Raw genomic sequence first — 17,149 nt, forward strand, 5'->3', positions numbered from 1 at the left:
CTCATTCTTCTTAGAAAATCAAGTTACAAATTGTAAAAAAAGTATCTGCACAGTGTTTGGCGCAATGCGTGAAGTATTCCGGCACTTTTGTAGGCGCTGATATACTTTTCGCGTCGACCAACAACGGCACTGTGTTTGGCGCAATGCGTGAAGTATTCCGCGACTCTTGTAGGCGCTAATATACTTTTCCCGCGAAACAGCGAACGCACTGTGTTCGGCGCAATGAGTGAAATATTCCTCAAGTTAGGATAGGTTAATACAAAAACAAAAAACAAAACAAAATAAATTAATTAACAAATAAATAAATAAATAAATAAAGCAAAACGATAGATTTAGAGTTTTGCTCCAGTTTAGTTTCATTCTTGAACAAGTCTAGTGGTGATAAAACTTCTTCAAAAGTAAATTGCTACGAGAGAGGAAAAAAATCCCATCAAATTGTGCCACAGATACTCAATTTAAATTAGGATATGAGAATGGTACTAGGTTCACACTTTTTTGAAGGTAAAACAAAGCCAGAAATTAGAATCGGAGATTCAAAAAACAGCAAACTGTAGATTGCTATCGAGAAGAAAAGGAAACATCAGCTGGGAAAAGAATCAAACCTTCTTCTCATCAGACGCTAGCGGTGACGATGTTGAGGGAGGTGGTGGGTCACTATCAGTCCAATTTTCTGGATGTGAGTCTGAATCAGCCTTTTTTGAGCTTTCGTCACTTAGCCTCTCTCCTCCTTTTTCTGTAAGAAAGATCGAATGATAATCATATCTTACAACACCAAAGATGGTTTTAGAAAATTATTTTCAGAGCCCAAGTGAGAAAATATAAATTATTCACCTTAAAAATGTTGTAAAATGTCTACCTGTAAAAGACAATGGACCAAAATGTACCAAGCATTTATACGAATTGATAAATTGAAATTCTATTTCAAATAAAAAGCACTCCAAGGAGAAAAAAGCACGAAAATCGAAACATTCAAATTTACTAACTAATGTACCCACACATCTTACCTTAAATCACATAACCTATTATTGAAGGGAACTCTTTAGATCAACATAGATTACTTCAAGATTTTTTAAAGTTATTTGCCTTGCAATGGAACTTGAAATTTGGTCTCCAAGTCTCAATGAGAGACTCATTTTTGGACCACAAAAACAATAATACAAAATATTTCATGCGTACGAATGATATTCTCAGGAATCCATGAAAATTGGCTAAAAGGAGACAGGCAGGTGGGGCAAAGCGAAATATGAGTGAAATGTGTACGAATATGGAGAATTTACATCATTCTTGATAAAATGAATACCAAAAAAATTGAGGGAGAGTAAAAGGACATTATACCTAGGGGAAAAATTACATGCTTGATGTGTGAATAACTCAGTACTTGTAATTAAAAAATGAAAACTGCAATGATGTATAATTTAGGGAGATATGTATACTGAGTCACAGTTGCTAGTCAAGATAAACCGAAAAACGACTAAGATTTGCTTCCTGAACAACAACTCTCACAAACTCATGTGTGTGCAGGGGGAAAATAGTGTTGGGAGTTCCTAAACTTAATGTTTTCAAAGGAATTTTGTTCATAGGAATGAAAAGAGAAAAAAAAATTGAAATTACAGGGAATCATACTCGAAGGCCGCACAAAACCTATGGAAATGCATTTACCATGAGTTAATAACGTAATAGGATGGAACATTGAGCAACCATGGGACCCAATTCTAAATGAATTCCTGTCAAACCGTAAGAAGTTTCTGATGCACAAAACGGATAGAGAGAGAGAGAGAGAGAAAAAAAAACACTTCAAGAGAAAATTTCCATTAATGAATAGAGATTTATAAGTGAGAGTAGGATCTAATATTTTCGGACCAATCTAATTGATCAAAAGACTGCATACTTACATAATCTCTTAAATGGATAGAATTTTTTTTTTTTGTTTAAAGTGCAGAAATTTTAAATAATAAACAATAAGGTGGTGAAAAATGAGTCGAGCGATCAGCAAAGAAGATAGCTACCAAACAATTTTAATATGTAGAAATTTTGCTGGCAAAAACATTAAATAGGGGTATGAATACATAATTACAAAATTTCAGTTGATTAGTAAGGCAGTGCACATGTTTTTTGCTAAAAAGGCTGGACCGATATTGCACACCTCTTTAAGAAGTCAGTAAAAACACGAAAAATTATTAAGACTCACTTCCTCCAAAACTGAAAAAAATATCCTGCATATTCAGAAATTAAATTTCGAGCTCTAAATCTAAAATGACCGCTTATCAACGTATTCAGGGGAAGCTATAACATTTGGATGTTGAAACATGAAGATTGAAAACACAGAAAAATAATGTCAAAATGAATTTTCCTTTCATTGAAAAATCAGCGGATTAATTTACGACCGACATTCAGACATCGCTGCTATCCATAGATGTTCAAAAACATAAAGCATTTTGAACATGCAAGAATATTTAATCAGGATTTTATCTAATTAAAATGGGAACTTATACATTTTCATTTTGTTCAATTTGATAGGTTACAGCATCATTTAAAATGATATTAGTCTACTGCAATTCCAAATAAGACATGATTTTTATGATGGCAGAATATTGAGAGTGTTTAATTAAGGGGCAAATCAATTTGTCTAAATTTGCTCAGCTCATCATCGATTAGATCTCTCGGAGGTTATCCATAGGGCATAATGTCCCATGAGAAATTCAAGGGTTGTGGAGGACATTTTCTTCCATAAATCAGTCAAATGTGACCGATGTACTGAAGGACACTGACAAAAACAAATTATGGAACAGAAATATTGAAAAGTTATACAAATAATTATGACATTTCAAACATGAATAGTAAGGTTTTTGATTAACAGCTGGTATCATTTAAACTGTTATAACTGTATTCTAATGAGTGAATGTAGCTGTTGTAACTGTGATTACAGTTATAAATGCTAACCTGAGTTGGTCTGATGCGAAGCATTGCTATAGGAAGCTTTTGAAGCGTGGCAATTTTTCGGATGATATCGGCCTAAAACGAGCACACACAAGCAAACACATACGTTATAAAAAAGTTTATCAAAACTCTGTTCTCATTCAAATTAATAATTCACAAATGATGCCTTTCATCTTTTCAACAGCACTTCAATCAATAAGAAAAGCTATGGATAATCACAGAGCAAACTTCAAAGCATTTTATTGAAAAATAAAGGAAACCTCTAAATACTCAATTTATTGCAGTTTAATCATTTTTCAATGTATTAGTTCGTGCAGAAGCAAAAAAAAAGAGGGAGGGAGTGAGTATCTAAGACAACTGAGCCACCTCTGCCTCTTTTTTTATGGTTGCAGCTTAAAGATTAGCAAAAAATAATAATTAAAATACGACTGAAAAAGATGAAAGTGCACCATGTCATGAATGACTCTAAGAAATCAAGTTAGCTAAATTAAAAATGTATACTACATATCAAAGACAAATGCATTACTGAAAACAACAAAATTGGGCTTAATCAAACTCAGTCAATACAAAAAAGAAGAAAAACTGATGAAAAATTGTATTCTTGACAACTAGAAGGAATGAAACCTACTCATTAGTAAAATACAGCATTAGCTCTAAACTACTCTCACATTAATAATTATTTTTTACGCCTGTCAAAACAGAAAAATCTCTCTTGCATTGATTACGTCTTGACAATTAGGGGTTGAAAGCTGTAAGCAACTGAGTAATTACAGCGCAAATCATGAAGGCGAGTGTAAAGCATCATACGTACATTTTAAATGCATGAAAAGAAGCAAAATTCAAAACAGTATATATGAGTTAATCAAAACCAGGGAATTTTTCTTAAGGATGGAAAAATACACAATATAATTATTTATATTATCTAGGAAATAAAGCTACCTACCTTGAACTTCAAAGAACTGAGCTCTATTGGTTAAAAGGGATCCTTGGAAAAAAGTTTCCCTCCCAATTAAAGCCCTTGCATAAACCACTTTAATTAATTTTGGGCTTCAAATAAATTTCTTGGTTAGCATTCAGATTACACTATTTTGAAAAAGAGGAGAAGAAAAATTTCTGAGGGGATTATCCGCCTTGAGTTTCACTCAAAAAAATATACATTATACCCGAGGACTCAGTGGGAATAAAAACAAATAACATCAAGGTGGATAACAAGAAAAGAATCTTTTTTTAACAAACGACCTGAGGGTCAACTATTGTAGAGAGAAAAAATAAAAAACTGAGTCCGTGACAAAAATAAACTCATTGAAAAATATTGAAACAGATTTTCTGGGCACTATACTTGAGGCATGAAATAGTCGGAAGGGTGGATCATGAAAAAAACTTACCTTGGAACAGCGAGCGACTACTTGAGAAGAAAGGTCTCAGAGATGGTTTTGGGGTTGAGGTTATACTCATAGTATCAACTTCTGGGCCGCTGTCTGACAGATCCTCTAACTCTTCAAAAAGATCCTCGATATCTGCAGGGTCCATGTCCCCCCCTGATAACTTATGACTTATGGTTTCTCTTCCTGCCTCTAGAGCTTGTAAATCTTCGTTGACTCTGAATCTTTTGAGCAACGATATGAATTTTTGCTTCAAATTTCGTTGCTAAAAAAGCAAAATACCATAATATTAGTGTTTAAATACTCAAATAGGACGCAATATGACTACAATGGCTCCAAAAGTTTAGATGGTAAAATTGCTCGATTTCTTTTTATACTGTTTCAAAAAATCTAAAAATTCAGCTCCCACTGAAAATCACTCATGCAGATCCATAGCTACACTTCTAATTGAATACCACCGTATGAAGAAATCCCGCCTGGCAAAAAGTGGTTGTGAAAATGTTGTCACAGCATTACTGCCAAAATTGGACTTGCGATAATGTTTATACGACGAGTTCATGACAAAATTTTTGGGAGTTACTAGGTGGGATAATACACATGCAAAATTTTGGCAAATTTTATGATAAGAATGCAGTATTTCAATAAGGGATCAACCATTAATTTTTTAAGTATGTATTTTTTCTATACGAATGAGGTGGTTTTTTCTTTTTACGGTTTAAAAAACTGTACTTTCATAAATGACAGCCATAACTAATCTTTCATTTTAATGACAAGTTTGTATCTAATTTGAAATTTGTTTAATTATGAAATTTCCTCCTCCTCCTCCTTGATAGTCTTCTCAGTGGTAGCAAACTATTACAATATAAAGGATTCACCCCTAAAATACTCCATCGAATTTTGATTAATTATCAAAATTCCTAAGAGCCATATTTTTTTGCCTTGTTTGAGGTTTTCTTAAACTTGCATTGATTAAAATTTGAAAAACTTGAGCCTTTTTCGAAAAGGAGCTATTAAAAGAGTGATAACAAAAAATCTCTCCTGACTTCTTCATGAACCTCCGACACGATATGATCATGTGACAACTTACTCTTGCATTGACTGGAATTTTTGGCTTTCGAGGACGCCTATCTTCAATAGCTGGCTCAGAATCAGAGCCTTCTTCGTTACTGCTGAGCTCTTCATCTTCATCAGAAAATTCACCAGTTCGATCTGCGATAAAACAAACAAAAAATTATGGGTGATTGGACTCATAGCATTTTGAGTTGGATAACGAAAAAGAGAAACCAGGTAACTGTTCTCAATCAGCTTTTTTCCGGCTCTTAGACTCTAGGACCTTGACTTCAGAATTTTATGATTGCTTTTCACGGCTAATAATACAAAAAAATGGGACACGGTAACTTCTTAACTGAGTAGTTCAAGAAACCCAGAACAAACATAAAAATCAGTCAGATGTGTATTTGGAGATTTATGTTTCAATGAACCTATTTAAAAAAATAATAAAAAAAAAGAAAAAAAAGAAAATGAAACGCCAAAAGAGATATGCACAAAATACCACTCTTCACTCTCGTTCCTGGAGGTATGAACTTTTCTAGGGACAACACCGAAAATTTGCAGGTAAAATATGTGTCTCTGGAAAACTTTCATTGAGAAACATCCACATACATATACACAAAGTATTCGCTTACACTCTGCGTTTGGGATGTCCCATTCCCATTCTTGGGACGTAATTTCCTCAGGACTTGATCTAGGATATTACAGCATTTTTATAGTAGGCGGCGACTGCAATACTAGTATATATACATCTATAAATCAGTGCACGGATGTGAATACACTGTGATAGTCTGGCACATACATAAAAAGAAAACGAGCGGTAGAATTTAGTGGGGAACAAGGCTACACATCTATGTAGATGAACTTATTAAAAATTAGTCCTCCTAGACAAAAAAGTAGTGATACTCTCTGCTATGCATGTATCACATATCATTTCTAACATGCTGCTGCACTATAAAATCAATTGATAGACACTGCTTAGCTTGCGACAAACCTGCTTGTTTGATGTCATGATCCACTGGTTGACTATTTAAGGAATTGACAGTAACTCGAGCAATGACATTGTTTACCTTACTATCACTGAGTAAATCTAGATCTAAATCTATTTGCCTCTGTAAGACCTGTAATATAATAAAAAGAAGGGTTACAAATCGAAAATGTAAAGAAAATGAAAATTGTAAGTACATGATTATTGAACTTTATTCGGGAGTTTTAGGAAGCAATGCGAATTTTAGGAAGCAAACATTAGAAGAAAATGTTGATTAAGTTACTGAGAGGCTTTCTGCCATTGTAAAGGAGCAATGTGTCAGAAATTATGAAAAATTTAGGAAGAGATCATAAACTTTGATTCAGGAAATAAGTAGAGTTTACTTAATAAATTCAAAATGCATCACTTGCATTTGATACATATCTGAGGTGAAATTAGAAAACCACAAACAATAAGAGGTTTAAAAATTAATTTATTTTATTTTATTTGTGCAAGAATATATTTCTCGATCTTTTTAAAATAATTTTCAAAGCATATTCTTGAAAGGGCATGAAGAAATGAAATGACATCTCACTCGGAACTTTTTCTTGGCATCTTCAAAAATAAGTATCTTAGAAGCAAAATATTTGAATGATCAGAGATTCCTGTACTAATTTCAAGTCATAGTAAGGGAACACACTTTTACAACAATGTAAAACTGGGAAAAAAAGATGTCGCAGATTTCGGGTCAAGTATTATTTTTTTAGAGAACGAACGTGAGTTAAATAACAATAGGTTGTAAAAAAAAATCTAAATAGGACCAAAGAGATTGAATACCTGGAAGTCTTTTCCCTTAAAAACTAGAGAATAATATAAATGTTGAGGCTTCCAGTCACAGCTTGATTATTTTCACAGCACACAAGAAAAACAAACTCCTGGTATTTTTTTACTACAAGTTCTGATAGTTTTAGTTTACTTACACTAAACCAGTGGCGTGGCGTGCTTTGCGATATATTGATTGATCTGCCATATAAACTTATGAAAAGGATCGATTAACAGGGTGTTTGCAGCAAGCACCTTAATAATCGATTCCTTACCACGACTTTAGATGGAGAAACATCGAAAATCGATCATTCACGCCTCGCCACTGCATTAAACAATAAAAATTTCATAAAGAATATGTTTAACTAACCAAAGACATGTTTATGATGCCTTCTGCTAAAGTTTTATAACCTAGGATTGTTCGATTCTTGTATCTCTTTCGTCTTTGAAGCATAATGTGAAGTTTATTGCCATCCCTCTTCAGAAAATGTGGATACTGCAACAGAAACGGAGCAATTTAATCGTTGAAAAAAAAACAAACAAACAAACAAACAAAAAATGAAGCAACTCCCAGTCACAAAAAAATTACTACTGATGATTTCAGTTGTTATGACATAGAAAACACCCCGTTCTCATCTGAAAGAATTAAAGTTCCACAGATTGCACTGCTTAAAAATCCCACTTCGAAAAGTGCTTACAAATTCAAAGATGTTTTTCATTGATGGGGGGAATACTTTCTTGTTCAAGGTTATATTCACAGGTATTCTTGTATCTCCGAATTCTCCGAGGCTCCAGAGCGACATAAATTTATGTTTTGGGTATAGATATTTCATTCACCTATGAAGTAATTTTTACTGACTCATCAACATGAAGAACCCTGCGCAGAAACAGAAGAATCCAATACCAGCAAAATTTTGCTATGATTTTATGTGATGTTCTTCGTTGCCTCCTCAGCATGATAAGCTAAATCGACTATGCTATGTGCTAATTTTGAAAAAAAAAACGGGGCTGAGGAGTAAAATTTTAGGCATATGTGCACGCAGGTTCTAATAGAATTGAGGGGTTTGGAGGACAAGACGCATAAGTGTAGCTTTTGAAAACGCTGAGATATTGATGATTTTAAGTAAAACTAATCTTAATGCATATTCTGTGAACTTTCGCATCCAAATTCCAATTTTTAAGCATCAAAAAGTCAGTAAGAACTTTCTTTCCGCCATGAGGATCCATGTAATTTCGAAACTTCAAACACGTACTTCTCTAAATAGCAAAAATTGCACTCATGCGCCTTACTTGTCCTCCAAGCCCCTTAAATTGGACTTGGACTCTCATTACCAACCACAAATACCATTTCAGTTTTTATAAGTATACAAACATTAGGATGATTGATTAATTCCATTGGAACAATGTGCTCGAGAAACGCTTTATCCATGGGATTAGGAGCTTAAATTCATGCTACGTTGCCACACAGGCTCAAAAAAAAGAAAATAGAAAAAAGACCAGTCACGTGGGAGATCTTTTGGACCGCGTTTAGCAGAAAGGAACCAAGTCACATCAGCTACTGCCAAATTTAACTGGGCAATTTGATTTTTTGCGAGAGGACGTTTGTGCGGACTCCTTTGAAAATTGTAAGGAATTGCGTACTGTGCAGAAAATTTACTGGAATTTGCACAAAAATCCGCGGAACCGTATTTATAAAAAAAATTAAATTGCCCGATTAAATTTGACAATAGCTGATAAAGCTTGGTTCCTTTCTGCTTAACGCGGTGCTTTTGCCATGTTTCTTGTTAATCTGTACATGTTCTGTGCTTTATTCTTCTTCTTTTTTACTGGAAAGCCACTTGACATCCACTAATTCTCATCCGGTAACTTCTGCGCAAAAACGCTGATATCAGAAGTAGAAAACGTTCCTCTCACCTGCAAGGAAAAGTTAAGCTGTAGCTCCGTGTCTAAAAGTCCGTTCGGTGTTAAAACTAATTCATTGGAACGTAAGGTGCGCTTGGATCCCTGGAAAAAGAAGAAGGAAAAATAATTACAGATTGAAAGCGCAACAAAAATGATTCTCGGGGTATTTTATCACAAATGATATCACAAATCTACAAAAAAGAATTTACAGAACAATATTCCAGACTGCACTGCTCGATGTTCAGTAAAATCAAAATTTTACAGAAAAACATCACGAATTTTCACGGTTGAGTAAAATTACTAGACTTTTCAAGTTTTTCCTGCTTTTATAGAAACTCTTCACCTTACTTTGTTCTGTATTGTCGTGCTAAGGAAGAACGCCGCATGAACATTCAAGAGTTGCCAAATTTCCTCCAATAAAATGTCCTTTTTCAAGGAGTGTCATGAATGGGTTCTCTTAAAATTTTCAAATAATATAGAGCTGATCACGAATCAAATTCTCTGAAAAATTGAATGAAAAATATTCACAGATTTACCTGCAAATTTGTAATTTATCAGAAGTAAATTTGGTAGGGGTTGAATGCTAATACTGCCGTGCTAAGGAAGAGCGCCGTATAAACATTCGAGAGTTGCTAAATCTCCTTCGATAAAATACTAATTCCTGTGGAAATTTATGAATATTTTTTCTTGAAATTTTCAGGAACATTAGGTGAAATTGCGAAAATAATTAGCTAAATATATTCGTAAGTTCACCAGGAAATTCGTGTTTTATCGAGTGAAATTTGACAACGCGTGAAGGTTCATACACTGGGGAAAAAAACACAGTGGATCTAGAGTCAAGACTCTTGAAAACATCGACAAGAAAAAGGACTCTTGATTCAATCAGATTTAAGCTTAAATCAAAAGGAAATCCGCTCAAATTAAGTGGCTTGGTTCTTGATTTAAGCTTAAATCTGATTGAATCAAGAGTATTTTTTCTTGTCGATGTTTTTAAGAGTCTGAACTCTAGATCCAATGTGTTTTTTTTTTTCCAGTGTACGGCGTTCTTCCTTAGCATGGCAGAGTACGGCGTTGTTCCTTAGGACGGGAGGAATTCTGGCGGTGGGCAATTTGGATAAAAGCAAGGAAGGAACCTGGCGGAAAAGCAGAAAAGAGGGTAAGGAAGCAAGACCTTTGACTCGGTGATGAATGACAGGAAAATTGAAAAACGTACGTGAGCGGTGGCGGACACCCCCGCCATCCGTCACCGGTATTGATTACGTCACCGCGGCTAAAAATATTGCTCCGGAGGTATACTTACCGGGATTGGTAATAAGAGCGAGAGCGGGTCGTGGGTGGACGTGGGGTGGTGGGAAAATTACGAGGTGACGATAAGCCGTGACTCGCAATTAGGGCAGGTGACATTAACGATTAACATCTCCGAATCCCTTGTCGGGGACTCGTTTTGCGGGGGCACCGCGCCGCGCACCTGTGACCCCCGCCCCCGCACGCGGGCGGTAATTACAGGGCTTTCGATTTCCAGAGAAAAATAACTTCTATTTTTGGTGTTATTTAAATTACAAAGGTGAAACATGCCGACGAATCAGCGTTCCCCTCGAGCAGGGGGTCAACGGCCACGAGACAGCGACGAATCGGATCGTGTTCCAAAGAGAGGAATTCATGCCGCAATCAGACGCTGAATTTAGCACCTGAATGTGGAAGTCAACAGTCATCGCCCAACGGCTGAAATTTAGCAGATTCGAGTTATTTTCATCCAGATGTGTATCAAATCTACTCGAATAGTTCAGACAAAATTCAAAATTGGTCCGATGGTTGCTGAGAATCGTTGCTGAATTTTGCGCGTCACGCGCAAAATTCAGGCATCGGGCCGATGATCTCCACATTCAAGCCACATTCAGCTCCCACATTCAGCGTGTGATTGCGGTGCCAGTTTCTTGACGATGGGGTGGGTGCTTTCATGATAACTGGAATAGTTTTGTCGCCGTAACAGACAACACATTTTTCGGTCATATTTGGACCGCGTTTAACAGAAAGAAACCAAGCCACATCAGCTACTGCCAAATTTAAAAGGGGCGATTTAATTTTTTACGAAAGAACGTTTGTGCGGAATCGTTTGAAAATTTCAAGGAATTCGCTTCGTGCTATGGAAAAAAATTCACTGAAATTCGCGTTAAAATCCGCACAACCGTTTTCATGTAAAATATTAAATTGCCCGGTTAAAGGCAACAGCTGATGTGGCTTGGTTCTTTTCTGTTTAACGCGGTCCGATAAATAGTAGAAATGATAATCACTCGAATGTTTTCGCATTAATCTTCAAAGGGTTATGTCGGTTATGTATTATAACGCATTCTAATGATTTATTGCTCTACTTCTCAATTAATATTACGTAAATTCCGAAAATGTGCTGTGTGTTACGCGGTAGAAAGTCAGCGTAACAGACAGCACATTTTCGGCCATTTATATATTAACATTGAAAAGTAGAGCGATACATCTTTGAAAAGCGTTATAGCACGTAACTCTGTGTAGATTAGTGCAAAAAAAATCGAGTCATTATCGTTTCTACTAAAAATATGACCGAGATGTGTGGTGTCTATTACGGCGACAAAACTATTCCAGTTATCGTGAAACCATCCGGGTAATCCCTCCACTTTTTCATTGTCAATATCTTGGTTGGAAGTTAATTTCAGAGGGCAGTTTACATTGCGTAAGCACGAAGAGAGATGGAAAGTGAACTTTCAAAGGGCTCGGAGAGATTTCACAAAATTTGAAATTTGTTAGTTTTTTCGGAATTATCAATTAAACTTCTGGAGGTCCGGAAATAATTTCAGATGGTCTTTCTGTTGATGCAGCAGTATGTGCTACCCGAATGAGGTGCACGAAGGGGGGCACGAAAGGGAGTTGAGATAGGAATTTAGTCCCAAGCTAACCTCCAAACCGAACGAAAACATTTGCAACCAGTGAATGCTTCTGGGGTGAAAAATGTCAAAATCTAGAATCACTGTTTCCAGGCGTTTCTGGGCCTCCTGGGTGTATCCCCAAAAGTTTCGACAAATTCCATGAAATTTCACGCGATAAATTTCATGATATTTTCCATCACTGTGCACGAGTCATGTCGCACACCACATTTTGATTAGAAGACAAGTAACATGATGGCTTAAATTCGCACTTGGTCTCAGTGATCGATTTATTATTTTGTAAGCTGTGAAATCTCCAAAACCAGCATTTTTTTTTTTTTTTTTTTTTTTTTTTTTTTTTTTTTTTTTTTTTTTTTTTGTCTCGTCGTGTTAAGAGATGATAAAACAGACTGTAAAAGTGAGCAAGACGTCGCGCTGCGGTGAAGATAAAGAAAAATGAAAATGATGAGGAAAACGGCGGACAGGATACCGATCAGCGTACTCCTGAGTTGAGAAATTGCCTACTCACGCGCAATGAAGGCGAGCACATAAACGTACTGAGGACGAACTTGGGAAATTTGGGAAGATTTCACCGTCAAGTAACTCACAATGGGACGAAGTGACGACCTTGCTACTCCTCACGTTTACTGTGATGCCATAACCATTTTTATGCGATGATAAAAATATTCTTGAGTGCAATTTAAGCGTTGCGCAGTAACAAGCACCTCCCGCCGGTGAACGTTTTGCGTCATTTCACTGCTGCACTGCGTCCTTATGTTCGCCTTCAATATTCATGCGTAGGCAATTTCTCAACTTCGGAGTACGTTGATTTGCATCCTGTTTTGCTGTACTTCATGTATGTTTCTTTATATAATTTTATTTCTAAGATTAGTACACGGAGAAAAAAACTTCGTGCGTGGGACCCGAAGTTGAGGCCATATGGATCTCTGAAGTTTTCGGATAACGTATCTAAAAACTTGAGGTCCAGCGGCCGAAGTTCGGGTCAGACATCTGAAATACTTCAATACATACCGAAGGGTTCGGGTCACACATCTGAAGTACTCCGGTACATACCGAAGTGTCTCGATGTCTGACCCGAACTTCGGCAGCTGGACCTCAAGTTTGTAGGTACGTGATCCGAAAACTTCAAAGATCCAAATGAGCTCAACTTCGGGTCCCACACACGAAGTTTTTTTCTCCGTGTACATTAGCCTGAACAGAAAGGCTCAACACAAGTCGAATTAAAAAAAGTTGCAAAACAGATGAATGTTACAAATTTAAAAATTCTTGCAAGGTGTAGTAAGCGTTTAGTAAAAAGTGTTCTTTTAATATCTTAATGAACAAATTTGGCGACTCAGCTTTGACGAAGATCTCTGTCAACTCTTTAGGTAATTTGTTGAAAAAACCTGACTCCCCTAAACTCCAAGCTATCCCAGTCCTAGCCAGTGTCAACATCTCTTGTTGTTCTCACTAGAATGTTTCTTGTTTCCATGTGATGGTCATTTTTGCTTCTCTCATTCCTTATTACATTGCGCCGAAGGTGTCGCGAGGCGTTCTTGTTACGTTTAAATGTTCGCCTTCAGATGCATATGTAGGCAATCTCTCGACTTAAGAGCGCGTAGATTTGTATCCTGTTTCGCCGTGTTTTTCCCATCATTTTCATAATTCTAGATGTACAACACGGCGCAACGTCTTGCCACCCGTCACACTTGTGTCTTCATGAGTGTCTAGTATTTTTTAATTTTGAAAAATCCTGCTATTTTCCTGATTTTTCCTGATATTTCATGAAAAATTCCTGATTTTTTCATTTTAAAAATTCCCGATATTTTCCTGAGTTTTGATGAGGCCTTCACTATACGACACAAGCGCTACGGGTGAGAAATTATCGGAAACAAAGACGGCGCGACGACTCCTGGTACGGTAGGCAAAAAGCAGTAAGACCTCTCCGCTGAGGAGATTCGCGTAAGAAAAATTCCTGATAAAACGTCCAATTTTTCCGATTTCCTGATATTTTCCTGATCGGCCAAAATTCCTGATATTTTCCGGCTTTTCCTGATACTAGACACCCTGCCCAGAAAATGAAAAAAAGCTCACACTCATCGACGTTGGATTGTGACGAGAACTTTATTCGGCGGCAATGCTCCCGGTCAAATCTCTCGGGGCTCCGTGATGCTGTGACGGAATGCGGCTGCGGCCGGAGGACTGTTATCAAAACTTATCGGATAGGATGCGATTCGAGCGAGGCGGAAACGCCTGGCGCAACGCGGGGCACGAGGCGTGATTCCGGCCCGGGGCCCGCCGACCCCGTCATTAAGCCACAACCGCGTATCTCCCGTTGAGAACCCGCGCCGGAGCCGCCCTTTTGTCTCCGGCTGTGCCCACTCCAATTCGTGCGGGCCTCCGGGCTCCTGAAAAATGGACCGAAAGTGAAATTCGCTCGGGAAAATAATAATGGCACCAATAACGGGTCCCGCTCTGACGTCCTGAGGAAAAACGACGTAACAACATTTCAACGTTGCCGCATTTCTGCTTATGAAATATATTTCGACGGTGAAACTACCAAACCACGTATCTCGTTTGCGGTGTTTAAAAATCTACGCTCACATTTTATTTTTTTGAAGTAGACCAAATCAATATCATTCCTTGAAATTTTCACGGAATTTTCTCCGCGCAAGAGGAAAAATCACAGAAATTTTCAAGACTGGATGTCAAGAAGTTTTTCATTTAAAAAATAAAGTATGACAGGAAGTCTGCGACGTCGCAAACCGAGATACGTGGTTTGATAGTTACACCGCCGATTTACTCTTGAGGAACGTTACAGTGGAAAAAAGTCTCTTGGATCCGGAGTCCAGACTCTTAAAAATTTGACGAGAAAAAAATGAGTAGAGTAACGCTCTCTCTCTTCCGGGAAGCGATTTTGCATTTTCACCAGGAAAATCTTGGTCATTTCTAACCGAAAATTTCATTGATTTTTCTTCTAATCTCATGCAAAAATTAGAAACATTTTGGACAGAAATTGCACAGCTACATTCCTGTAAAAAATTGAATGGTTCGAGTCAATTTTGCAACCTTCGAAAGGAGCTACGTTCCTTTCAGAGACAAGAGACCCTCCACTGACCTTTGGCGGCAGGTGGAAGCTTTTACTTTCGGGGATTCAACGATACCTTATGGACAAGTATAAGGGAGCAACAGTCATCACCCTAATTTCGGCTGTTGACCTTCCTACATGGTGGATGATGAGCTTCGGGTGCCGACATGAGCCAAACAAGTTTCCCAACCTTCGGCCATCGGCTTGTTTGCAAAACGAAACTGCCCACACGTTGTTGAACATCAACCGTGTAGGTAAGTCAACAGTATAATGCTGAAGTCCTGAAAGTAAAAGCTTCCACCATGGCCGATACTAGTGGAGGGTCTCTTGTCTCTGGTAGAGTCCCTTTATACTGAGAGTCAAGACAAATTCATAAAACCCTTCGCTGCCCCCCTCATTTTTCATTGCGGGGCTGTTATAGGAACCGGGGCATCATTTTTGGCGAATTTCCCGGTTCTTACCAGCTCTGCAACGAAAAAAGAGGGGGGCAGCGGGGGTTTTATGGATGTTTCCGTCCCTAAAGTGGGCGGCAGTTCCTATATTGCAGTTCTCCGACTGTAGTACGGAAGTACGGAAACATCCATAAAACCCCGCTGCCCCCCTCATTTTTTGTTGCGGAGCGGGTAAAAACCGGGAAAATCGCCAGAAATGATGCCCGAAACTACTGTCCAACTTGACGCGGACCCTTGAAACGTTGCGCCCAGTCGGAGAACTGCAATATAGGAACTGCCGCCCACTTTAGGGACGGAAACATCCATAAAACCCCCGCTGCCCCCCTCTTTTTTCGTTGCAGAGCTGGTAAGAACCGGGAAATTCGCCAAAAATGATGCCCCGGTTCCTATAACAGCCCCGCAATGAAAAATGAGGGGGGCAGCGAAGGGTTTTATGAATGATTCCATCCTTAAAGTGCGCGGCAGTTCCTGTGTTGCAGCTCTCCGACTGGGCGCAACGTTTCAAGGGTCCGCGTCAAGTTGGACAGTAGTTTCGGGCATCATTTCTGGCGATTTTCCCGGTTTTTACCCGCTCCGCAACAAAAAATGAGGGGGGCAGCGGGGGTTTTATGGATGTTTCCGTACTTTAAGGGGGCGGCAGTCCCTGTATTTCAATGCTCCGACTGATCGCAACGTTTCAAGGGTCCTTCTCAAGTTGGACATTAGTTTCGGGCTTATTTGTGGTGAATTTCCCGGTTTTTACCCGCTCTGCAACCAAAAATGAGGGGGGCAGGGGGCTAAGAGTTTTGAAAACTCACTTTAAAGTCGCAGGCTGCGTTTGCGTTGACATTGGCAAGAAGTTCCACTCGGATTTGATGCTAAGTTTGAAGCTCTTCTGTGACTTTCCGCATTTTAATGCAATGTTTCATTGTAACAGGCCCATCCCCCCCTACGGGGGGGCTGTGGTGGCCCGGGGGCAATATGAAGACTTCGGTATCAGACCTGGAGTATTCAAGGACTCTTTGAAAAGAGAAACGGTATGTCTAAGAGCCGCCGAAGCTACTCTAAAAAATGAAGGTAAACCCGGCTGACTCTGAGGGTCCTTGTCTCGGTTCCTTCGTCCGGCAACAAGGGACTGACCCATTCGGCAACGTTGAAATATATATACGGCGTTGTTGCTTAGCACAGGTGCTTGGCTGTCGGTTGTTGGGCTTGCGGGTCGAGGACCTGGATTGCGTTTTCGGAGCCGGCTCTGATGCTGATTTCCGACTGATTCGAGGGGGGGGGGGGGGGGGGGGGCACCAGGAAATCCCGGGTCTCGTAAACTATCTATCCTCGGCCCATTTCCACGCAGGCCCGCGCCCGCCTCTTGCGGTTTCCGTCTTGGCCGAAAGCGCGCTAAATCGAGGCAACGCGACGCGCGACGTGGACCAGAGCTCTGAAAGTGAAATTTTCACTTCGCTTTTACATCTGAGTCCATCTCGCGACATGCCACTATCATCGGGCATTTCGGATGCAGTCAGATTCAGGCGCGGAAGATAGGGTACAAATTTAAGCATTCTGAAAAACGCTACCTCTTCGAAACGTAGGTATAGGTTAACGTGATTTAATAAAAATTAAAATTAACTCCCGACCAAGATATTAATGTTTCTTACAGGCCGAACGTGGAAAGTGTC

General features: G+C 38.6%; 1 protein-coding gene across 3 annotated transcripts in view; it reads right to left on the bottom strand.

Moving 5' to 3' along the window:
- The window catches only part of KrT95D (phosphofurin acidic cluster sorting protein KrT95D), a 94,276-nt gene that overhangs the window by 15,357 nt on the left and 61,770 nt on the right, over positions 1-17,149 (bottom strand). For 2 of the 3 annotated variants that reach the window (XM_019048460.2, XM_019048461.2), the window contains exons 3-9: positions 9,073-9,162; positions 7,529-7,654; positions 6,364-6,490; positions 5,407-5,528; positions 4,323-4,584; positions 2,941-3,012; positions 603-733 (exon numbers count right to left, since the gene is read on the bottom strand). In XM_019048460.2, the coding sequence (XP_018904005.1) occupies positions 603-733; positions 2,941-3,012; positions 4,323-4,584; positions 5,407-5,528; positions 6,364-6,490; positions 7,529-7,654; positions 9,073-9,162 (930 nt within the window). The remainder of the gene's footprint in view (positions 1-602; positions 734-2,940; positions 3,013-4,322; positions 4,585-5,406; positions 5,529-6,363; positions 6,491-7,528; positions 7,655-9,072; positions 9,163-17,149) is intronic. The other variant, XM_019048462.2, reaches the window with a different exon arrangement.

The sequence above is a fragment of the Bemisia tabaci genome, chromosome 2 (genome assembly GCF_918797505.1).
Source record: "Bemisia tabaci chromosome 2, PGI_BMITA_v3".
Taxonomy (NCBI): Eukaryota; Metazoa; Arthropoda; class Insecta; order Hemiptera; family Aleyrodidae; genus Bemisia; species Bemisia tabaci.